The following is a 26,836-nucleotide window of genomic DNA, read 5'->3' on the forward strand; positions in this document are numbered from 1 at the left end:
ATCCTTGCGTGTCCGCCGTATCTCGTCGATGAAACCTGTGCATCATTTACATGGTTAGCAACATAGGGCGCACAGCTTGGGTCCTACCCAGATGTGAAGAGTCCCTTTGTTATCCTTGCGTGTCCGCCGTATCTCGTCGATGAAACCTGTGCATAATTTACATGGTTAGCAACAAAGGCGCACAGCTTGGGTCCTACCCAGATGTGAAGAGTCCCTTTGTTATCCTTGCGTGTCCGCCGTATCTCGTCGATGAAACCTGTGCATAATTTACATGGTTAGCAACATAGGCGCACAGCTTCGGTTCTACCCAGATGTGAAGCGTCCCTTTGTTCTCCTTGCATGTCCGCCTCATTTCGTCGATGAAACTTGTGCACCATGACCTTACATTATGCTACCACATTTGGTATTACAACATAAATCTTTCCCATGTATTACAAGGAGTTGTAGGCAAGTAGTATAGTGTTATTATTGATTTTATTATGTTATATTGAACGCAGTGCGCGGAATCTACAAGGACCTATGCCTAACTGCGGAGATTTAGTTTAAACGGATTCCCAACTAAATCTACCCCACAGAAATTGTTAAAAATAATTTCTACTCTGTAAAAATAGAGTGTTCCAAAACAGAGGGCCCCATACTTGAATCTCAAAAGTTTCAAATGCAAACACTCGTTATGTTGTACATAATTTAAAAGTTTTACTTTCATACTTAAAGTTGTTTTCAAATGCTAACCATACAAGTGTTTCAATTCTCACAATGTCTTTAACAAGTGTTTAAGTAATTAAATGATCTAAATATAAATATAATTAAATATTTTAAAAGCTGTATTCACTACGTTAATATGCATATCACTTCAACCATGCACTTAAACTTGGCATTTACATATTTATTTCTCATGGATACATAACATTGATTAACGTTGTTCAGTTTTATGGATACTTTGGACCCTTATTCGGCAAATTATTAATAGCTCAGTCATCTTTACAATATTTCAATCCATAATATCTTGTCCATATAAGATTTATTTTGTTTCACACAGGATATCGCTATTGATGTGCATATATGCTTCAGTTACGTAATGGGAGAGCATACGTGAAACATTTATAATCATGAATTCAAATTTTGTAATCCACTAAAACCGTACCTAACAAAAAGTCTCACGAAAAGTTTAATATGTTAATTTATGTATCCAGCCGACGCCAGCAGACAGGAAACTACCTCGCAAAATATAACCCAGCCTGCTTCATTCTTGGCTCTTCTTGGTCGTTCTTATGTATGTTCCTGGTTTCAAGCTTGTTGTCTGCAAATTGTTTTTTACTTTTGAAGTCGAGATTGTGACATTATTTTATACTAATAAAGGTCTTTAATTTGATATGATACTCGATCTATACATCCATTAAAACTTCTTCCCTGACTCCTTGCGGGCCAAGGATCCCGTGGGTGTGTAGAAGTCCACAGATTACGTGTTATAATAATTGTTTATATACACAAACAACATGTAAAGTTGTGTAGCTATTTTTGTACTGGTTAATATAATCTCAAGCAGTCCCGGGACTTAATTGACATTCTGTATGATAATAAGAAATAAGTTTTATTTGACATTGGTTACCTCACGTTTTCAATTTTTTTATCAGTTACTTGCAATTAACTAACCTACATCACGATTATTCGGCTTATTGAAGTTTCAAAAAGTTTTTAGTATCAGGTTTTAAAATATGTTCATATTATCTTTGAAGAGCAAGTACAACGGGGACAGAATAAATTTTTACCACAATTCAAATTAAAGGTTTTATTAATAAAAGGTCTACAATTTTATTCAATCTATGGGCTACAGAAGTCAGGTCACGGGACAGTTATTAATGACTCACATAATATCAAAAAGTTTATGCACAACAAAATAACAGTTGATTATAACAGGGAAAATGTAACATTTTAACTCCATAACGTTTTCATATATAATTTACATTGTAAACCGCATAAATAAAGAACGATGATTACACATTTCTCAACTAGGTGACATAAACGGGTCTACTACTTTCTCTTAAAAACATTATTTGCCACAAACAGTCCTTTTCTTCCCGTGTTTAATATCGATCTTTCGTAGTTAACTTAAAAATATTTGTAATCCACGTTCCTTATTTTTATTGTTACAATTTTTATCTCCTCCTAAATGTATATTTTAAATTAATCTATTGATGTGGCAAATAGGCTACTATATATTTTATAGTGTACATGTTCAAAAGTTTGTGAATTATTCAAAGAAAGGAATCTTAAGAAAAGAGTTCTTCAGTAAACCCGGAACAGTCTATACTGTTTACCTTACCTGTATACGTGAACTGAGTAGCCAAGTGCGCATGTCCCAACAATGGCAGGTAACCCGGATAACACGGCATGTCTCCCATAATCTCCTTCTTTCTGCGTACACTGGCGTGGATCTTCACCAGGATGACGGTGACAACGAACAGAGCCGCCGTGAACAGCCAGTCTAGAGTGACGAGGTTCAGGACCGCCATCTTCCTGCAAACCATCACCATACATACCACCATGGATTACCGAGTGCCTTTACATTAGTTCGCATTATAGAACATTTTACTTTCGTCTGGTTTCATATGTTGTAACACTTGGGTTGTCGGTCATAGCGGGCCATACATATTAATTATTTTTCTTGTCGAGATCTTATTAAATTACAAGAGGTTTAATACTTTTTATTGGATAGTCTAGTTTTATTACATTATCTTGAACGATTTGGTAAAAGTAATACTTACCGTAACTAAAGTTAAAAAAGTTGTAAATTAGATACTGAATGCCGAATTTATACAATTAGGAGGCCTAAATGCACGCAAGGAATAGATGAAGGGGTAGAGATATGATACCTACAGTAAAACACATTTATACGCGTCACCTACATTTCTAGTTATGTTTCTATATTTATAATAGTTCATTAGGCAAAACATATTAATTTTATTCACGAATAAAACTTAAATCGTACTGAAAATAGTATGGGAGAAAATGGAAAAAAATACAATGGCATTGTTAAATAAGCACAACACTGAGAATGGCAACGGAACCGACCATGCAAGGTGTGGTGGCCTTGGCTTGGAGACCTGTGTACTAGATTGTAGTTGGTGACATTTCAAGGTTGGGTTTGTTATGGAATCTTCACATGGCTGTGTCTATTGGGGGGGCCTCCCCCACCATAGATTAACAGTAGATTTCGTTACTATACAAGGTTAAGTAACTGAGAAACATTTACGGCCTCATTCGCCTGTAAATAAAAGACATTATTCTAATTTACTGTTTATTGTCTCGAATTATATCACCACTTTTAAGCTCGTGTTTCCGCTATCTTGTATATGTAACAAAGATAGTGTAACCTAATTAGTTGTGATACGATAGTTGGCTTGTTAGTGACTAATTGTATATAGCATTTAATAATAGGCAATTATGAAAGAGTCACCAGGGGAAATATCACGTTTACCACGACTAGCAGTTTTTTTAACTTAAAGAAATTTAACTCTGAACAAATCAGACAGTTTTCAAAATAGGCTTACTATAGTAGTAAATACTACCTTTAGTGTGTAAATATTGGTCTCCGTCGGTCGAGTTAGTTGGAAGACAACTTCATTTTCTTTAATGTAAAAATGTTTTTAATATACCTTTTAAAATAATTTTATTTCTTTTAATGTGTATATATCCCTTCAAATAAAAGATTAATCTGCGCTCATACTACCATATTTCTGATCGTGTAAAAGTTGTGTTATTACTTTTTAAATATACCTTCAGCAATGCTTTCATTTGTTTTTACATTAAGAATATATCATATAAACAATAAAAATATAAAAGTCGTGTAAATTTAAATATTTACCGTACAATGTGAATACACAAATGTATCCATATTATATGTTTGCGCGCATAAAACCATACAATTTTTCATACGTCTGTGGTAGCCTAAATTATGATTGAAGGCCTATATGTCAAATGCCTTAAATTTATAATGTTTCTAAATAATTTTTATTTGATTACTACAATTTTCAATTTAACATAAGAATTTTTCACATTCACAAGCCTTTTTTTAACAATTTAATCTAGATCAGTTGTATTTTACTAGTAAGAAGATGTAAATAATTAAATATTTTGTAAGATGGCGAATTCAGGATGGTTGACAATCCTCGTCATCGAATAAAAAGTTAGGACAGCACAAAAATAAAAGGCTATTCAAAAAAATGTAACTTTCTCCAGATGTTTAAAGTACAGTGACTTGAGATTTAAACAGTTCTTCAGTTTAATACAGATACTGACACAAAGACGTGCAGAAATACAAAGTAGCTAATGTGCAATTGTGAGTGCGCAGCCGAGATTCTGCAACTCTGAAGGTCATTGTTATTTGTCAGCTGTTAATTCAATCTGTACTACTCTAAGATATTAATTCCCTTTTGATTCCTTAACCTAAGTACAGAGATTACCAACAGAAGATTTCTAACTGTTGCGACTGGAATAAATAAATATGAAAATAATGTTGTTAATGCATATTAACAATGAAGGGCTTAAAAACGTTCATCTACAGCTTCATATTTTTAAAGGGCTAATAATAAGTTGTATGGCAGAATACCTTGATAAGTAAAGCTCCTCTCCACTACCTCTTCATTATCTCTCCCATTACGCACTCACACATTCCTTATTTTCACCGACTAAAAAACGAGGAGGTTATACAGTTCGCTATGTTTAGCCTATATCTCTTTTTTACGTATGTCCACCGATTCAACTTTGATGAACCTTTTTTAATGAAAAAGGGCGACACCAAAGTGGTTTCACTTAACGTTTTTTACGGATTGTACAAATATGTGACCATGAAGTCAGGAAAAGTCAGACAAATAAATGTTTTTGGTTCTTTCGTGCTTAGGCTTTGGGATATTCTTATTTCAGGGAACATAAATAAACATTCTTGGGCAAGGACACTATTAAGTGTGGAGATTGGAATTTTCCAAATGACTATGAATACTTCAAAGTTTCTGTGGGCAGTTTCCTAGTCTACATTACGGTTTCAGAAAACGCTCATGTACGAATTCTTTGAGACATGACATTGGAGCAATGAGATGGAATAAGTTTCCAGGATGTAGTTTTCTTCCATTAACCATAACTTACTCACAATTGGTACGGAAAATACAGTTTTTTGTAGTAATGGACTCAGTAACGTCCCTGTCTGAGGCCCTGTGTCCTGGAGTAATCACACAGATTTGAGAGCGTACATTGGAATTCCTCAAATAACCATATATCGCCTCAGAGTTGTGTGGGAGCCTTCCTAGTCTACGACAGTGTTCCTTATAAAGTTCCTGAGGGATTTCATTGGAACATACATGGAACAACAAGACAGAATAAGTTGCCAATATCTAAGTTTATTCCAATAACATTCACTTATCTGACAGATGTTAGGGAATATAACGTTGTTCATATTAATGGTCCGAATCACATCTCAGTTGGAGTCAAAGTGGAAAATATCCTGAAGTAGCGAGACAGGATATAGTGCAGAGATTGGAACTTTATAAATAAAAATTGTTTTCCCTACAGATATGAAGGGAAGTTATCCTGTAGAGCTGTGGTCAAGCTCTAGAAGATGCTTAATAAAACAACTTACTGAGTTGTAAATTCTTAGCTATGATCATAACTTACTTCAGGAGTGCCAATCATTATTTCTATGTTTATGTTTCTGTACCGAAGGATAATTCAGGTTCAGGGAATTTTGGATATATTCTGGAGTAGCAAGAATGTATAGAGTACATTTAAGTTAAAAACCTATAAGTTTAAATTGCCTTCAAAGTTGCTAGGGGTTGTTTCAAGTTCATTCCTATGTTCCAAATAATTCCTCTGAGACGTTACCGTAAGTTGGAGCACGTACATGTGAAATATTTAAATATATTTCATTGAACAGTGAAACATTATGGAATGCATAATTGAAATTTCTATAAATCACAGTATGGGAAGTTATGAGAGATATGGGAAGTTTTATGTGCCGATCCATTAGACACTATTTAACATAACATGGAACAACAGTAAGGAATACCCAAATGTTCTTTATTTTGGCTAAACGAATAAACCACACACTTGTCCTACAAAAATAGTCTACTAATTGGAGCAACATTTTAAATAGGTTCAAAGGTAATGACATGATACAAAAAAATACATGATTGAAATCTGAAAATAGAGCGCCGTCATGTAAAAAAAGGTTAAAAGAAAATATTTAACTTAAAGTGTGATCTTATTACTTTAATAATGTTACTGAATTACCTTGCTGGGAAGGTGGATTAAATGCCTGTAGTTATGGTTCATACTTACATACACACTCAAATATATACAGGGTGTCCAGCAACCATTCGAACAAACTTTGCCACATTGTTCAGCAGGCCAAAACTAACAAATAATGCAATATAATAGGTGCCCTAGTTCACTATTTTAATAAAGAACCTTAAAAAAGTTTATTCGTAAAAATCCACTACATTGTTGTATGTACTTGCAATGCATAGATTTAACCTGTTTTTACGTTTGGTGCTGTAACTCAGTTATTTGTTATTGAATCTTTTTGAAACAAAAATTGTTGAATTGGTAATAAAATACGCTAAAAAAGTTATCCTGGTGAATTTTTTGTCAAAGTAGCAGTTTCGAAGCTAATACAATTTGAAAATTTTGAACGGCCGCCATTTTGAAATGCAATGAGATATTTGTTTTATTTTTTCACTGAAAAGGACCAACACTAGGTTAACATAACTGTTAAGTTTGAATTCTGTATCTTAAGTGGTTTTTGAGTAGTAATTGTCTTCACAAAAAACACATACAGACAGACAGACGCTAAACGAAGCGAAATAGGGCACCTTTTATATTGCATTATTTGTTAGTTTTGGCCTGCTGAACAATGTGGCAAAGTTTGTTCGAATGGTTGCTGGACACCCTGTATATTTTCTGTTGTATATATATATATATATATATATATATATATATATATATATATATATATATATAAGTAAACATTTTAGTAATGACGCCACTTTTATGTGATATACAAAAAAGTTTTACGGCCAAATACAAAATCATTCAATCGTAAAAAGTAAGGGCTCTGCGGTGAAGTGGTAGCACACTCACCCGGCAAGTGAGAGATCCGCGTTCGAGTCCCGGCTGAGCAAGTTATTGAAAAATTATATATATATATATATATATATATATATATATATATACCTAATTAATAGTATAATAATATTCACTATACGACGGCTGATGCAGTAAACCTATCAATATTCAACTATAGAATTAGTTGTTGTTATTACACAAAATACTTAACCAAATTACTGATCGTTTGGTTACTTGTGAAAAATTCCACATTATATTTAGAAATACAGCAAATAAGAGAAAATGTCTATATTACGATTAATAATTGTCTAATACGCATGTTTCTTAAAATATTGTACACCTTCTATGCTTTTCTGATACCAGATTTAAATAACATTCTATTCGAAATTAATATCTTTAAACAAATTGTAATTCCTTGATTTTATTAAAAAAAGTTTAACTAGTTTATGAAAAGGGTTTGTTTTAATTTAAAATACGTTATCTATAATTAAATTTGCGACATTAACAAGACTGTATGTGTTGCATACAAATACAACTATTTCCGTGACTGCTAAATTTTTCGTTAAGCACAAAACATCATATTTAATGATGTCATGTCATTTGCTGTAAGGAAGTCGTTCACTCTTCGGGCTACAGGACTGTGCTGAATTTTATTTATCTTCTATACACGCTTTTCAATACCGCATACACATACAATTACACATATACTTACGCATATAGTTTTAGTATGCAACCCAATCGTTATTTGTAATATATTACGCCTAAAATAATTTGTAACAATTACAAAAATCTCACAGAACTCATCTAAAGATTCGTGTGCAGAGTAACACTAAACATTGGTCAAATTTGCTTTAATGAATTAAGATTTTTAGTAGATTTTAAAGCAGCGAAAGGTTTTTTCAGTGTTCATTCAATATTAATAGATCTTGCTTTGGAAAATGTAATGTAAGTGTAGGCAAAGTTGCAGGTTATCAGTACTGATATAAAGTGCTTCGTTTACTGACAGGATCTAAAGTCTGGTGTCATAGACTGTGTGGCAAACGGTAACCCCCTAAACGCTATCTGCATAGATAGCATAGAATATTCTCAATTATATTGAAACAGGAGAGAAAATTGGCCAGTTATATATTATATATATATATGCTGAACATAATTTCTCGAACTTTGTAAAGACATTCAATTTACTTGTAAGAGCATAAAAAGCAATGGTTTATATTTTCTATCTCAACTAGCCTTCAAAACTATGGAAGAATATACAATGGAATCACAGCTCAAGTTAGCCAAGGACATTCATTCATAAAATCATGTTTGTTCTTCTACCCCAAGATTTCATTCCACCGGCTGTAATAATTCGATTGAAAATTGCAAGATAAGAGTATATGAATATTTTCACATACGTTTTATTTTACTTCATAGATGTTACTAAACAGGGCCTTATAATAGGAATGAGATGGAAGAGTGGGTGCACACAAAAGCCGTAAGTAATAAATATAAGTCCGTTAAAATTAACATATTATAATGAAGAATTAAAACAAAAAAAAAAAAACGTTTTATTGCACCGTTTATTCAAAACTCATAATCGTAGGTCATAAAAACAAAACATTTCTCGTAACAAGGGTACTAAAACTACCTGCATGAGTTGGATGGAGGTCATCTGTGAGAAATGTGTATACACTAAAAATGAAGTTCCGTATTATTGTGACAGGTATACCTTCATAATTAATGTCGGACCAATAATTAGGTTCTCTACAAAAACTGAGAACACGCCATACGTGGTCATAATTAACCATGTCCGCTTGAATGACACTACACTGAGCGTGACGGTGGATAATTACTCGTAAATATCGCGTTTTGGTGCATATATGCTAGCATTGACAAAACCTTGACAGTTCCGAAACTCACAACTCTCAGGGTAATAAAAAGTCACAATTAGCATCAGGAAACGGAAAAATGTTGATTTTGTAAACAAGGACGAACTGGATTAATCTTAACACACAAAAACTACACATGCTTTGGATTTACTTCTGTATCGTTTAAGAATTAATTCACAATGAACAAATAAGATGTCATGAACGTACTATAGACAATGGTCAGCTCTGACATGTTGAGTAAAGATTAGCTATTTAGTACGAAGCTATATGAAAAGTTGTGAAACACGATTGTTTCAGAAATACTGAGATCAATTGTATGCGTGTGCGTGCGTGCTTATGTGTATATATATATATATATATATATATATATATATATATATATATATATATATATATATATACAGGGTGATTCATGAAGTTCTCCCCCCACTTCTACAGCACATTGTACTAGTAAAAATAATGAAAAGATGTTATATAAACATAGGTCCGAAAACGCTTCGTTAGCGAGTTACAGCTAGCGAAAGATTTCGCCTGAATTGCTGGGTAAAGAGTAAAATAAAGCCATACTGAACTTTTGGAAAGGTTAATTAAGTAAGAAATATCGTGGATTCTTATGTATTTTTACCTGATAAAGCTAATAAAATAGGTTTCAGAACTGTACCTGTAGTAGTTTTTTGAGGGATTCAGGGTTAAATGCAAAAAATTGGGCACGAAACAATGTTTTTTTAAGTTTGATGTACAATAACTTTGTTAAATTGGTAATAAATACATAAAATCAACAAATATGAATTGTAGAGAATTTAATTCTGAGAAAATTGATATAAATCAAAGTCTAAAATAAAACAGAAATAAGTACCAAAAAAATCGATTTTTATTCAGTATAATACATTACTAGCTGTAAAGAAATACCGTACGGTATTTAGTTAAAATAAAACAAAAACAAAATGTTTGTTCCCTTAATGATGAGATAAATTGAGAAAACAAGATTAACTGTTAAATAAATTTGTTTGTAAATAAAAAATATCATGTTTTATTACGTTGTATTTTTTTTTTAATAAAAATATACATCAAATGTTTGAAAATAAATGAAGCAAACATTTTCCCATTATTGTTTACTAATCATCGAAATGCAGTTTTTTGTTTTATTAATTTTTAAGTTGGTAACGCACGAATAACAGCTGATCAACAATGGTATTCTGTACTGTTACGTTAGAACTGTGTATTAGTGGTGTTTTGCAAGCTACAGCAGGAGATCGGGTTCTGTGAATCGTGTTATTAAATGCAATTTTTCTGTGAATTATAATTCGATTGTTTATTCAGCGAAAAAATGCCTTACTTATTTACATCAGAGGAATACGCTGATATGGTTTTTATTTTGGGTTTGGTACACTTGGTAATGGTAATGCTAGAGCTGCTGTAGAAGAATATGAACTACGTTACCCTAATAGGAGGATTTCCAGATACCAAAACAATTTCAGGAACTTTTCGTACTCTTCGGGAAACAGGATCACTACCAAGTACTAGAACCAATTATGAACGAGCTGTCCAACTTGATGATGATATTGTTATTAATGCTGTTCATCGCAGTCCAGTGTAAGTACACCGACGTATTTCTAGGGCGGATAGGAGTTTCGCAGTCAACGGTGTGGAGGTCACTTAATCGAAAACAAATTTTATATCCGTTTCATAAAACAAAAGGTTTTCAACATCTACAGCTAGGGGGATGGTTCCGCTTCGCTTGGAGTTTTGAAACTTTGAATATTAATAATCAACTCTACAATCGTATTTTGTTTACGGATGAGGCACAATTCACTCGGGATGGTGTCAATAACTTGCACAATGAACCACTCATGGGCAGAAAGAAAATCCACATGAGGTAGTGGAACAGAACTTTCAACACCGATTTAGCGTCAATATCTGGTGTGGCCTTTTTGCAACAATCAGCTGATTGGACCTTTCATATTACCTGGACGCCTAAATGCTGAGTTCTATTTGCATTTCCTTCAAGAAGAGTTGCCGCAGCTGTTAGAGAATGTTCCTTTACATCTCAGACAAAATTTGTACTTCCAGCATGACGGAGCACCTCCCCACTTTTTCACGTGCCGTTTCTGCTTACTTAAATCATCAATTTCCTGGACACTGGATTGGTCGTGGAGGGCCCCACCCTTGGCCACCAAGATCACCAGATCTATCTCCATTGGATTATTGCATCTGGGGATGGATGAAAAACATTGTATACAAGACAAAAGTGAATTCTCGTGATGAATTAATTGCCCGTATTATGGATTCGGCTGTGCAGATACAGGGAAGTCCTGAAAAATTAAGAAACGCAACAAAAGCAATACACAAACGTGCTGCAAAATGTATTGATAATGATGGCCTCATTTTCGAACATCTATTATAAAACGGTGCGTACGGTTGGCCCAAACTGATTAATTTTGCTTAAAACTAGTAATGTATTATACTGAATAAAATCGATTTTTTGGTACTTATTTCTGGTTTTATTTAGACTTTGATTATATCAATTTCTCAAAATTAAATTCTCTACAATTAATGTTTGTTGATTTTATGTATTTATTACCAATTTAACAAAGTTATTGTACATCAAACTTAAAAAAACATTGTTCCGTGCCCCGATTTTTTGCATTTAACCCTGAATCCCCTCAAAAACTACTACAGGTACAGTTCTGTAACCTATTTTATTAGCTTTATCAGGTAAAAATACATAAGAATCCACGATATTTCTTACTTAATGAACCTTTCCAAAAGTTCAGTATGGCTTTATTTTACTCTTTACCCAGGAATTCAGACGAAATCTTTCGCTAAGCTGTAACTCGCTAACGAAGCGTTTTCGGACCTACTATGTTTATATAACATTTTTTCATTATTTTTACTAGTACACAATGTGCTGTAGAAGTGGGAGGAGAACTTCTTGAATCACCCTGTATATATATATATATATATATATATATATAAAGTTTGTGTTTTATATGAATCATATATTTTGTTCATAAACATATGTACCCATCTAGTCGATGGTTTCGTAAATAGAAAACTACTAGATTCCTGTCATTGCCAAATTTGTCATTAGAAAAACAACCATATTTAATGTCACATTATTTGCTACAGGCAAGTAATTCTCTTATCGGACTATTCATCCATGATACTCTTTTATATTTTTATATTATTTTAACTTAATCTGCATTCTGAAATTAAATACTAAAGTATTCAAGTATCTTAAAGTGGTAATAAAAAATAAGTAATTCAATAAATATTATAATTCTATTATTATAATATACAATTATTGTTGTATTTTTGACATTGAACTGGAATAAGTAAATAGAGTCATAAATGTGTATTATAAATTATTGAGAAGATAGCTTTTGTTTTATAGACAAAAACTAGTGGGTAATTTTACAACGAATTTTACATAAACATGACTTCCAGAATTAATTAAAAATTATATTTGAATTATATTGTAATATTATAAAAACTAAATGCCATGTAAATATTGTTTTAAACAAATTACCGCTGTTTTTGTTCAATACCTATGTTTTAAACACTATGTGAGATATTTAAAAGAGTGCTTTTACAGTGTACATTTGACCATGAGAGCTCCAAAACGGTTTAGCATTCGATGTACTATAATTTAGGAGATTAATCTAAACCTCATATTCTGCCTTATAATAACAGCATCTGTAAGACATAGCCGCAGAGTAATTATCGTAAGTGCTTCTGTTATGTAATGTTATCTTGACCTTGAATTACATTACATTTGAATTTACAGCGGCCGGTCATGTCAATTATGTGTAATGTCAACAACCTCGCCCTTGTCCTTCTATCTCCACATCAAGGGGAGACGTTAGGACAGTGAAGTTCAAAATCACGACTCCGTTAATTTTCTGGGTCTATTTTGCAAGGTTGGGAACTAATGTTATTTTATTTTATAGAAAATGGTCGGTCTTAAATGGGCATTTAAACATATGGAAATATCTGCAGCATGCTGGTAGTCTCTGTTGGATTGTTAATGATACTTGACGGGAACGGTGCAGGTTACAAAACATTCAACATTTCAAATGAAATAGCCTTTTTGCTTTTCTTAGGAACCATAATAAAACTATGGAAGAAACTTAATTGAAACTTGGTAACTGAAACTTAATTATTGTTTCCAACGTTTCACTATTCTCCCCAAATTATGTATTAAGTCCGTCAGTAAATATATGTGTGTGTGTGTGTGTGTGTGTGTGTGTGTGTGTGTCCGTTATTAACAAACAGAGCAACTTTGTTAAAGTGATATCAATAAGACGCAGGGAATGTCCACACATTTTATTGTGTTTTAATGTTCATGCTTTTTACTTAAAATCATATTTTAGTAAACAAGGTACTAGCTGTGAAATTTATATACATTTTCAGTATGATTAGACGTTTAACAGCTTGGTGTGGTGCATATTGTATTTCTCAATATGTTCTTATTTGAAAATTAAAAAACGTATTATTGTACGCACAAAAAAGTGCTAGTGTTTTCCGTTTTAATCATTAAAAAAATCTTTTATAGTAAAAGTTTTTAAAAGATAATTTTTAATTTGTTTCTAGCGTATCCCCTTAAGGTTTACTGATCTGTGTATGGCACGTTCCAAATTGATTCGACTCTAACTCATTAAACGTTAGAGCAATTTCTGTTATAAATTTCTCAGAGGAAAATTATTAAAGTACCATATTTTACAACTTTAATTCATCTTAAAACTGTGTTCAAACGTGTTGCGGTTGGCAATAGTTAACTGTAAGGTGGGGTAATGACGACTTTACTGAAGTAAAACCAAGAATAGTGTAGCATTAGGCAAAATGAAACCGGGTTAGAGATTATAAGGAAGAATTATCAACCTATGAACACTCCTAATAATTATGTTGTTTTTTTTTCACTTTTAAAGATTTTACGATTTTAATATTCGTAAATTTTCGGAATAAATATAAATAAAACTCTATTTGATACAAAAATTTCATTTTAATTTCTGTATAAAACTTGGAAGATCTGTAGATTCCTTACTGTAAACGCTATAATAATATCGGACTAAAAGAATATCATTTAAAACGTCTAGGATGAAACCATCTTGTAATAATTTGTTTCTATTTATTTCATATATACCCATAATCAATTTTTCTTATACATTTACGAATTATTCAGCCTGATCTTATACTCTGCACAAACAGTGAAGATGGCTAACAATTGAGCATCTTATGCAAGAACCTCTAATCGAATTCGCTTCTTCAACGGTATAAAAGCCACCCTCATAAATCAATATCTACTCGTATGTAAGTATATAAGTGCTTGGACTTGATCAAGTGGGCAATTCCCTGGTGTGTTATATCGCCATAAATCACTGGAAGTCTTCCAGAGGTAAGGTCAAGGACGGATGATTTGAATATTCTGCTTGGAATCTGCAGATATCGTGCAGACAGACAAACACACTGACCAGACTGGGTGATACCCAGTGATATTGTCTACGCTACATTTTACCGCCACAATACGTAACCTACGTTTCATTGTAACAAAACAGTTGGTTATCCATATATGAAATTATAGAAACTACATTTTCTAGAAAGCCATATTATAATCCTATTTTTCAAATATGAGTGAAAATAGCAAACAAGCCTGAAAGTGTATAGACCATCCATGGAAAAACATTATTATCCACACCATCGACTGTGTATTTATTATCCTGACGACTAATGAAAACGACGTCTTTGTAGATTTAAAAATCTGGTGATTCACACAAAAAAATAAAATTTCCTCAAATCTTTTGAATAAAGATAACACTGGTTACGAATTAAGATATTCTTAGCTTGAAATCAGTGAGAATCTTAGGGATCGTAGTGAAATCAGTAGGGATCTTGCATAAATTATTTACTCACAAGTAAAGCAAAAAATAGAAAGTACGGTACAAATGTTTTGTGAGATTCATGACTGAGGGTTAATGTAGAATATCCTGTTACAGCAGAATAATTTCATGGTTGCTTAGACAACTTAAAGATTGGTAAGAAAAGTCCGGTAGACGGTTTTTACTTTGAATAAATACCAGCGAACACATGGTGAAGTCAAAACTATTAATTTTATTTATGAATTCGCGATTAAAACCCACTAACGTATTATAAAATAAATAGCTTTACCATTAATTTTCGATTATTAAATATAGATCATTAAATAAATAACCAATACTTAAACCATGAATTAACTTACTAAGTAAGTTTTTATTAAGGGCTCAGGCTTAGAGGTTCAATTGTTAATTCAAAAGTAGCTTTAAGGGTTTCCCCCCTTTAAAATTAATCATATTCATCCTTCGGGCTTTTGGAGTTTCCCATCAAGTCCTCAACTGAATGTTGGTTATGATGGAGATTTAGTTGTAAATTCGAAGAAAGGAATGAAGTAAGAATATGTGTTAAGCCTAGCCAAGATTGTAAGAAGAGAAATTTGTTTTTGTTATATGTTTTAAATAATTGTTGAAAATTGGTATTTTTCACGAAATAACGGCCATACGGAAAGCATAATGCACGGGATTTCTTGAATGGACAACCTTGGGAAATATAAATCAGACAGGAAATATAAAATAGAAAATGTATCTTTGATTTTAGAGACTTAAAAAAAGTATGTATCTAAAGCTAAACCTTTCTAAACTACCCCTATTTTCAAATATGGTAGTAAACATTGTGCTTTCTTATTGAACACTCTATATTTTATTGTTGTCGATAGAAAAAATAATTTTAAATGGTAACAACGGTAATACTCACACCAATGTGGTGTTTGATAGATTTTCATTTTATGAATGGCAACAATAAGAGGGTGAAAATTTCGACCATTTTCTGACACACAGTTGGCTTCAGACAGTAGAAAATAATAATAACAATTTTCGGGATGTTATTAGCTGCTCACCAAAACTGAACTAATTTAATCAATTATAAAAGGATTGTTAGTAGGGAGCAGAAATCTAAATCAAATAAACACTCGTTGGTTTTGTGTCAGAGGTGTCAGTCTATATATGAGCGACTACAGTGTCCAGCCTTTGGGAAAATATGCAAACGATTTAGCAACAAGAACCACTTCACTGCTGATTGCTGGGTGAAAAATATAACAGCTGAAACCGTATCTGGTGACGACAGTTGATCTGGCACAGAGTGAAATTTGAATTGTTGAACAATATCAGAACATTGTCATAAGGTGAAGGAATAGTGTAGCCCTAGGACAAATGTGTTGTTATAGTGCGTTCAATATTCCCTGTAAACTGATCTATTTTCAACACTGTTTTGAGGATATTTTGCATATAACTACAGCATTCTCAGCCATGCTATTACTTTAGAGGTAATAAGATGTGTAGGCTGAAATTGTAATTCCTTCGCCTGACTAAAATATACGGAAGTCATATAACGAGTTTGCCAACCATTACATATTAAAGATAACTAAGTCTTGAAAATTGTGATTAAGATTCTTGCATGTGATTTATCATAATTGATGTTGATTTGTTCTTAAGAAGTAAAATAAATAAATTAAAAGTAATTCTTATATAAGACAACAAGGATTCTTTTGGAACATTCCTACTAGGTTTCTCACATGTGCGGCAAGATTTTAAGAGATTTTGTAAATACTGGTTCATCTTAGGGCAGCAAATACAATAGTTTTGCTTTAAGTACAATTTTTGTTGTCCCTGCATGACCGCTATAGAGAATTATTTCAGATTTTAAAGTTATTGTATTCCCCAAAATCTTTCCTTCAAATAAAAAATCTAACTTCTCGGCAGTTTTCTGCTTTTTTCACTACAAATCGCATATGCAAGTGGTTAAATATTTCGGGATCCAAATTCATCATAAAAACTAATAAGGTAAAATTTGTTGTAGATCATTCTAAAAATGTTTAAATTTGACATTATTAGCTACCTTGTATGGCTATAAATGTAAGGCTCATTTCGGATTCTTTTAGCTGATTTGGATAGCCTTAGCTTATAATTTTGTTTGAAAAAATATTCCAATAAGAATAACATAGAGAATGGTTTTTGACCCCTAAAGTGTTCGTGAGTTTTAAAGAATCTTGACTAATGCATGGCTTCATATACCTACGTTTATAGTATAGCTTTATTATATCAAGAAACCTATCGTTCTTTGCTACATCAAGTCCTAGAACAACAATAGCAATGCAACTTGTGAGTCTTTAATAATTTAAGTTTAATGACCTAAACAACATTACAATTTTCTAGTTGGGTTTAAATTAACCTGGCGTGTCAAAATATGTCTGGCTCCATGGTAAAACTTCACCATCTTATAAAAGTCGCAAATAATTCGCGAGTCTGCAAAACGTTTCCCGGTATTAATAAAACAGCTATGCCCTTATTAGTTATGAAAATCTGATTTAATCTCACTTTAGTGATATCATTGTAGTTAATGCTTAGATATTTAGAACGTCTTTAATAATTAATAACATGACTTCATATGTCAATTCATATGACAATATCAATGACAATCAATATCATGACAATCATTTTCATATGTTTAGACAAAAAAGTAAACAAAGACAATGCACACTGCTTTGTGTAATTTTCTCTAGAATGTTATCACGGCACGGCTGGAACTTTTTAATTTTCCACTCTTTGAAATAATTTTAGTCGTTTTTTTATTCCATATTATAAAATTTAATTGTGTTCCCCTTTATTAGTACGTTAGTACCAACGTAACGTAATAACAGCATTGTGTTCCAGCTTATTTCTTACTAACAGCCGCATTACAGTTGTGAACGGGTGTGTGATGAATTACAGTGTGCAGAGTATTTAACTGCCAGTACAGAGTTAGCAATTTGTGCAACAAGAAAACTAAGTGGCATTTTGTGCATTCCAGTGGAATTACTGTGTACATTTCTCGACTGTACGAATTCAGTTGATTTAGTTCGTTTATCCCTAGAGTTATATTCTATACTTGCATACTTTTAATGATATCAAATTGAAAGTATGGAGAAGAGGAGGAAATTTAAGTTTACCATTTCATTATTTAAATACATGAAAATAAAAGTAGTAAATAAAATAAATTACTAAAAATATCATATTTTTAAATGTTTTAAAAATAAAAAATCCAGCTTTATGATTCAAATTGATCATTTTTGTCACATGTTTTACATTAATTTAATTTTAAATATATTTAATAAAAAAGACATTTCAAAATTATTGCAAGCCCATGCACATATAGAAGTGCTTGCGAGGAAAATATAAATATTACAAATATGTTACAAATGTTAGCAGTCGGTGTATACGATCACTCTGTTCTTATGCTTGGTATTAACATCTCAGACACTAATAATGTTACTGATATACATATTTACTTTTATACATATTATAAAACGTACACTCTACCTTTCTATAAATTGCACCACAGCAAATAAAATTTGCTTACTAGCAATACAATTAGAACATGAAAATATACAAGATACGATTATTTCTAAAATAAAGAATTGGAATGAGTAACAGTAAAATAAGTTGGTTTGCACTTATAACATGAAAATAATATTTTTAATCGTGTTAACAGTTACAAAAAAGTATAACGATGAACAAATTATAGCGTTGTCAAAATTATAACGATAACAGCTCAATGTAACGAATTATGTTACAGATCTACAAAAAACATACATTTTCAAAAAGATAACAACAATAATATTATAGACATTACTTAATAAATAATAATAATAATAATATCTTTATGCACATCTTCATAGATATACTACATAATTAATAGGCAAATACAGAAAAATAGTTAGGGAGTTTTTATGTATTAACTATTAATAGATGGATTTTATACAGCTCATTAATGACGTTTTCTCTAATGCTAAATCTGTTATCGTCCAGAAAGAAGTCTAAATCGTTTTGTAGAAAAAATATTTCTATCAAAAAAAGATGTTATTAATTTATATTTTATTATTGTTTTAAATATTTCAGCAGTAGTGTTTATCAATGATATCGGTCAACATGAAGCTACATTCGTTCCTGTCACCTGATTTAAAATTGAGTACATAATACAGTATAGGAAAGAGTATACGTATATTTTCCTTTATAGTAGCAATGGTAATTCCATCTAATCCACACGTGTTTTTGTTTTCATTTTTATTACAGCTTCATAAATTTAACTATATCAAATAATTAAATATATCAAAGGTTTGAAAAACTGCATCCAGTATATTGTTATCTTCAACAAACAAATCGCAACCCAATGCTTTAAAACGAAACTATGGAATAATATTGGTCAAATATGTATTAAATTCATTGGCAACAGCATATTATTTCCTGAAACCTTAACCAATAAAAAACATTGATGAATATTGTTATTATAATTTTATCTATTGCCATATTATTTTCTTAACTATTTGTTTAATTCTTCCAGTATATCTTAGAATCATCTTTAAAATTTTCAAATAAGTTTGAATAACAATTAAGTTAGCTATTTGTAACTCTCTTTGAAATACACTTCCGGTTCTAGAAACAATAGGGCTGATTTGTCAGATTAACTAAAGTTGTTAGGGAAATACTTACCCATTCACTCCGCTTTCTACTCTAGTAAGAAATAGTAATTTCATTGTTCAAATTTAGTGGAAGCAATTTAACATTCATTAAAGATAGATATCTAATTTTGCCTCTTTCCTGATAATATATATATATATATATATATATATATATATATATATATATATATGTCGAGCATTAATATTGTAAAAGTTAATGCCTTTAATAAAGTAAAAGGATTAAGGTAGACATGAAACTATTTCAACATACAACATTTTCAATCCCAAATTGTCAACTTTGCGGCACGTTATAACTGATTTTCTCCGTTTGTTTTTTAAAATTCTATTTAAAGTACAAGCATATGTCGTAACCATTATTCAATTGAAACAAAACTTACCCGAAATAGTTTACAGGAAATTGTCTCAATCCAAGCGAGTTCTAAATACTTCCTTTACGACTCCAATCCAAAATTCCTCAGTGCCGTGTTTTTGCCAACTTGAAATGATTGCAAAAATTAAATTGAAGGCCGACTAATGATCGGGTACGTGGTAGCCTTCTGCGCATCTGTGAGTACGAGCGTATAAGTACTGCGGCAGTTCTCGCGGTGTGGATCGGCGCGCGGGCCATGCCTCAAATGTATAATCACGTATGTAACATTGAAGTCTACAATTACGCGCTGTCGGACATTAGATAAGCTAGGCTATCCAGTAATTCGACCAATTAACAACTAAAAGCGTAATTTTCGGGTGTTTCATTTTCATCTACAATCGTTGTATCCGGCAGTCGCAGTTCAACAAACACGTTCTCTCAAGGTTAAAAACTGCTTTTTTGTTGTACAACAGTAATTTCTTAACTTTACAATTGCGCAGGAGTCGCATGCCACAGATACTGGATTAATGTATAAGATCCGGCTATACTAACACGACATTGAACTTTACTCCATTGTAAGAACAATGTAAAAGTTTTACGGTCACAGATGTATCATTGTAAAGAAATTACCAAATCGCATCCGGATGATTTTTGAATTTTCTTTGAAGTACGTACTTTTTGAGTATACAGGGTGTCCATCAGTTACTCTATCAAACTTCACTATTTATTTGTCAAATCAAAATAAATAAAACATGTCATATAAAGTATTGTCCTGTCTTCCATAGTTTACGTCGGTCTGTCTGTAAAAGTAATCCTTATTTCACTATTATTATAGATTTTTAAGAAAATTTAATTTATTTATCAAACAAACTTTTCGAATTGGAAATTAGAAAAAAGTATTTTACACTTTTAGCTTAGAATCACACATAGAATTTCAAAATGCATAGCCAGCCCAACCTTTTTGTTACACTTTCAAGTTTTAGATGGGTTTTTACTACTTATAATACAGTAATGTAAATAAGCGAAGTAAAATACATAATCCAAGGAAATACGTAATAAAACTTGAATTAGTGGTAAGCTAGTGGTTCCTTTACCATAAATTAGTCTCAAAAGAATTTTATTGCACAATTTTATAGAACTTGTGTAATTTGTAGTGCAATGTATTTAACTTAGCATTGCATTTATACTTCCTTAACTAAAGTGAGATCGTTTCGCAGGACGTTTTAATTCAGGAAAACGATAGAGTAACAATGGGTGGACCTTTGATAACTACAGAACTCTGGATTCGTAAAATCATTAAATTTTATACAGGATAGTAACAAGTAATAAACAATACCGACACGACTGTGCAGAAAATCCTTAATGAAAAGGTAATATTAATTTTATTTTTTAAGTACGACCTGGAAAACACACTTATACTTAAACACTTAAACGACTTCTGAAACAAATGTCTGTCTAATATTTAAGAATTGACGCGTGGTAACATAGTTGTGTATCAAGTAACGGGGTTGAAGTTATCGTCTTATACAATATTAATCTCGCATACTAAAAACACATGTCAATGCTATCATGTGGTCATCTTTGTCCTTCATTTGGTGGTAAAATATTGTAATTGCATCAAAAGTTTACTGAACAGAGATTGGCTAGAATAATTAATAAAAATAAAGCACTAAGAGAATCGCCAGCTTGAGACAAAATATTCACAAATACGTCTCTTATAGAAATTCTAACAAAATGAATAAATTCGAATAAAGTCACTGAAAAATGCCTTTGGGCTTAATAAAATTAGAATCTTATAATTTGTTTGTATAATAACATCGAAGTAATGATCCGATGTGATACATTTTAAAACTTTTTATCACTGCTATCTTGAATCCTTACAACATAATAATAAAAAAGAAAACAAGTAAGAGCAAGTAAATTACCCAACAATTGTAAAAATTGATTGTTCGTTTTGTCCTTCGAATGTCTGTATAACTCTTCGATGTACGGTGATATATAACCTTCCTTTTATTTAATTCTAATGACCACCATCTTAAACCTTTAACTCATATAAAAACATTACAACTATGGAAGTTGTTTTAAATTACTTGGAATTTTTATTAAAAACTGCATTTTTTGTCGATGTATGAAGTTTTTTGAGTTTTAAAATGTTGCATAATTGCATATGGGCACCATCTTAAAGTTTATTGTTTATTAAAACTTTCTAAAGACACTATACATCCAAGTTACCTTTACGTATTATCTGAGTATCTGTACCAAGTTAAGTTAGAATCAATTGAAAATCACAGCAAACATGTTCACACATGTTTCCGATATCTCATAATTTCATGGGTATAATTTCTTAATTGGGTGGTCAAGGAAACGATAAATTAGTCTACAATTTTAAAGTTATTTAGAACAATGATTCTTATTAGCTAAGCGTTTAGCGAAGGATCTGATCAATGTCATCTCTATCTGTCTGGATATGTCCACACGATATCTCTAGAAAGAAATTATCTACAGATTATAAATTTGACATGAAGTGGCAACATTGATTTGGATGATGGTGCATATCACACCATTGGTTTGATTGAGCCTTTAACATTAGTAACAATGATACAACGACAAATTAGCAGAAAATATTAATCTGTAAACAAACTGAGTAAAATCATATGACATTGAAACATATGATAAAGTAACACATGTAACCTAATTATCCGAAAGATATCTCGTAAAAAATTCCATCATTTAAACTTTGCATAAAACTTCACTTATATACCTTGATATCATTACCGACTGGTTGCCACAAAGTTAAACAATTTTCTACCCAACAAGATATGTACTCTTTTCGTAACATTGTAAATATATATTTTGCACCAATTTCATCTTTGGAATTGATGCAAAATATCTTTGGAATTCCATCTTGATTTTTTCCATCTACAACTGCTTTACAAATATTTATTTTAAAACTTAGTTTATAAATATACTTCCAGTTTATTTTTACTTATTTATTGACGGTCTTCTTTTTTGTGTAAATTCTCTTTCTAAGAGCTAAGTACTCTACTGGTCTTAAAACGGTGGCCGTTTTAAAAATTTATTTACGATTTTCAGCATAGCAAATATGATATTAATAATGTGATAACAAACATGAAAAATATCCCAAATTAATTGAAAACATTAAATATCTTATTTCAATTTTCGGATTGGAAATGAGTCAACAATGATTTTTTATTGGCCACACATGGCCATTTTTGCATAAGTTATAAAGTAATTTTCATTAAAAAAAAAAAAAAAAAGCATATATGGTTTTATTTTGTATTTTGGCAGTAAAACTTATTGTTCTGTGAGTTTTCACATTGTTGTATCAAAGAAAGTTTTAATAATTTCCATTAAGGGAGATCAATTTTATTTTATTTATTTCCGTCATTTCTTAGTTTAATTTTGTAAAATTTAACACAATTAAGTGGTTTCTACATATTCTGTGTGTGTGTGCGTGTGTGCGTGTGTGTGTGTGTGTGTGTGTGTGTGTGTGTGTTTAAACACACACACACACACACACACACACACACACACACACACACACACACACACACACACACACATATATATATATATATATATATATATATATATATATATATAATACGTATCTAATTCTTCTTTACACTATTTTTATGTCATTTTATAAATATATCCACGTAAACAAAAGTGTTTATTCTGTAAACAATCGAATATTATAAATTTAACTAATCAAGGCTTTACCATTGATTAACTCAGTTTATTCTATAAAGTACAGTTTTGCATGAATGTAAAGACTGACCTGTACTATATGACTTTTAGGCTTACTATGGAGAGATGATATAATAAACTAAGTTAAGTTAAAACCAATTAACGCCTATTTACCATGGCATCCCACAGTATATAGTTATTGAAACGTTACTAGGAGGCAAGCACCTACCAGCTTTATTTACACATTCCTGATTTCCCATGCGGTTTCCGCATTGTAATTTAAATCAATTAACATTAACTTATCACGGCATTTACAGAAAATAATTAAGTTGTTAATTATATTAATAAGTAAATTTAACATACATATCCACAGTCGTGATTGAAAAATTAGTTTTTTAATCATAAATTGTAATATATATTTTATTATATATACGCGTGCACACTCGCGCGCGTTTGTGTGTGTGTGTGTGTGTGTTTTTTTTAATCAATTACGTAATAACTCCTGGATTGATTGCACTGAAAAACTTGGACATTCTTAGGATCCCTACTTAACAAACAAATAGGCCTATTCCTATTCCGAAAATCCCTCCGGACTACGACCCACGGGTCTTGAAAGAGATCTGTCTACCTATTGTTTGTATACTCTTTTAAATCCATTGAACTTATTGTATCCGAATTTTTTGCAAACCTTCTCATTAGCGAGATTAGTTATTATTAGACTTAATTAACTGGTATTACATTCAGATTAAGCTAACTTTATCAATTTAATAATGTATCAGTTGATATTGCTCAAATACAGTAACTACCTTGTATCCACATTTGAAAAATACTCAAGAGCACCTATTTTATGCAATTTAAAACAGAAGTGAACTTTGGTTATTGGAATCGAGTTGAAAACAAGAAATTATTAATCACAGTTTTGTATAACCGGATGCATCCTATTTTGTGTGTTTATAACATCATCCAAAAACACTATTAACAGCAATATATCAGTTTCTCAGTAAAAACGACTGTATTTCAAACATGTTAGCATCCTAACAATATATCCTACCAATGCCAATCGATTGTAGGCTACTGAAATTTTACATTGACATTCTTGCGGTTCCTGGGATGAATATAGGCCTATTCTAATTTATAAAATCCCTCAGGGCCACGCCCCACTGGTCTTTAGAGTAACAAAGAATCCTATCTTGATCTCCAAATTTGTGTACAATTAATTGAATGCACCTGTCAAATGTAATCAATTGTTCTGTGTAAATACTGTTTTTATTATTATTTAATTTGTTAACATTTATAGTGAGTACATTTTCTAATATATAGTAAATATTATAATTGTTAACGCCGATTTAGATTGAGGTAAGTACTAATCTAACTTAGGAAATGTCGTAAAATATAAGAAGGTCAGAATTTGACTCCGAGGCTATACCTTTGAAGCAGTCGACAAGAATTATGCTAGATGAAATTTCACTGGACTGTTCTATTGAACCAATTTACCAATTCCAGCTCTAAATGTTTTAAGACATTTAAAAACTCTTACTAAAAATTTAAAGGCTGATATAAAAACCTTCTTAGATCTCTTTTGACAAAAGTAGGCTTCTCTATAATCTGTGTTATATATTTTCTTGATCGGGAAACAAAACTAAATCAACAATGTAACTAAACATACTAAGAACGAATTAAATGACAAAGATCATAATTATACATTTTTGTGACGTATTTTATTGATTGCGGCAAGAAGGCAAACTCAAAAATAGGCGTCGGAAATTTAATTCACTCGAACCAGCAATGGTCATGCACGTGCAACGCCTACTAAATTGCGTGTAAAGCAACGGGTAACTACTAGCAGTACACGTATAACAGACGATGTAGTCTATAATTTTTACTATACATTTAAAAACTGTTATGAAACCTATCTAAATTGTCTTTTGAGAAAAGTAGGCTACTCAGAGCTGTGTAAGTATATATGTTTTCTTGATAGTGGGAAGAACGCAAATTAAACATTGGCGTTGGAAATATATTTCACTCTAAACATACATGTGCTCATACAGGTGCAAAACCAGCGATACTGCGTGCGAAGCTACGGGTAACTGCTAGTAATTATATATTTAAAACTGTTGCGATGTTAACAGTCAATAAATAGGAATCAGCTGATCCATATATTGAATATAATAGTATGTTTATTATCTCACAGTAAGTAACCAACAGTGCATTTTTAGAACAAATTATTTCAGTAGGAAAGCTTCTGTTTTTATCGCTGGGCCACTTGTTTTTGGTTCCTTTCAGATATGTAAAATACTTTTTCTTCAAATGAGGTACGACCTCTTCTAAGCTGTAAAATACCGAACAAACTTTCTAAATTATCCGTTATTAATAAGTAATAAAATATATAACTTAATGATGGACAAGTGACTATACATTCAAAAAATTCAATGGAGAAAAAGTGAAAAATACAAAGTTGGAAAACAAAGTGAAGAATAATTTAATAGTGAATGTATTTTATTGAGAAATACTGTGAAAACCAAGTTCTCCCAGCTTGATAAAAATTAAAATATTTGTATATCAATTATAAATTGTTATATAAAATAAACTTCATATAAATTAACGACCAAACTTATAATCAATATGCATTTTTTTATTAATACTTGTATCTTATAAAAAGATAAACCAATAATACTTAGCCTCCTGACTCTCCTGTATAGTTTATTTTATGCACACGTTTATTCATAGTAATACATATTACAAACCGTAAGTACTGAGCATCCAAGGGATGAGCGCGCCACCGACCACTGCCCCGGCAACTAGGCAAGGAGTCTACTGATAGCGGCGAGTACCCAGAGCATGATCCTCCGCGCGACCTTGAGACGCTGCCAATGTGTAGTCTGGAGTACGCTGGAGGGAGGAATACATCAATGGAAATATTTACTTATTTTTCAACGGAAGTTTTGAAAACTGTATACGCTAACATATATTTATTATGAATTTGCGTGTGACTATTTTGTAGATAATTTAAAATGCATGAATGAATAAATAATTTTTGTAATAAAAATTTAAGATCTAGGTACCTTGGCTCACGATAATGATTGATTTTTTACAATAAAAATTAATTTAGTGAGTTTATTCTCCCCTCTAAAGTCTATATGGCTTATTATATGTGCCTTAAAAACTAACTTTTACTGTTGGAATATTCAGGAAATAAACGAAAAAATTGCGACTATAAAAACAATAAGATGGATTATATTAGGGATT

The 26,836-nt window shown here is 31.5% G+C and overlaps 1 protein-coding gene across 1 annotated transcript; it reads right to left on the reverse strand.

The window, feature by feature from the left end:
- Positions 1-83: 83 nt before the first annotated feature.
- Positions 84-26,412, reverse strand: LOC124353103. The gene is made up of 3 exons (XM_046802928.1): positions 26,335-26,412; positions 2,324-2,517; positions 84-256 (listed from the first exon to the last, which is right to left on the reverse strand). Exons 2-3 carry the CDS (start codon positions 2,511-2,513, stop codon positions 84-86), a joined length of 363 nt encoding a protein of 120 aa, XP_046658884.1. The 5' UTR covers positions 2,514-2,517; positions 26,335-26,412.
- Positions 26,413-26,836: the final 424 nt, after the last annotated feature.

The sequence above is a fragment of the Homalodisca vitripennis genome, chromosome 1 (assembly GCF_021130785.1).
Source record: "Homalodisca vitripennis isolate AUS2020 chromosome 1, UT_GWSS_2.1, whole genome shotgun sequence".
Classification (NCBI taxonomy): domain Eukaryota; kingdom Metazoa; phylum Arthropoda; class Insecta; order Hemiptera; family Cicadellidae; genus Homalodisca; species Homalodisca vitripennis.

Bases quoted from the DNA above. Each gene is read 5' to 3' on its own strand.
- LOC124353103 (XM_046802928.1), bottom strand. From the start codon at position 2,513: ATGGCGGTCCTGAACCTCGTCACTCTAGACTGGCTGTTCACGGCGGCT. The intron at 257-2,323 runs GTAAGGTAAACA...AATTATGCACAG, and splicing joins TACTCAGTTCACGTATACAG to GTTTCATCGACGAGATACGG.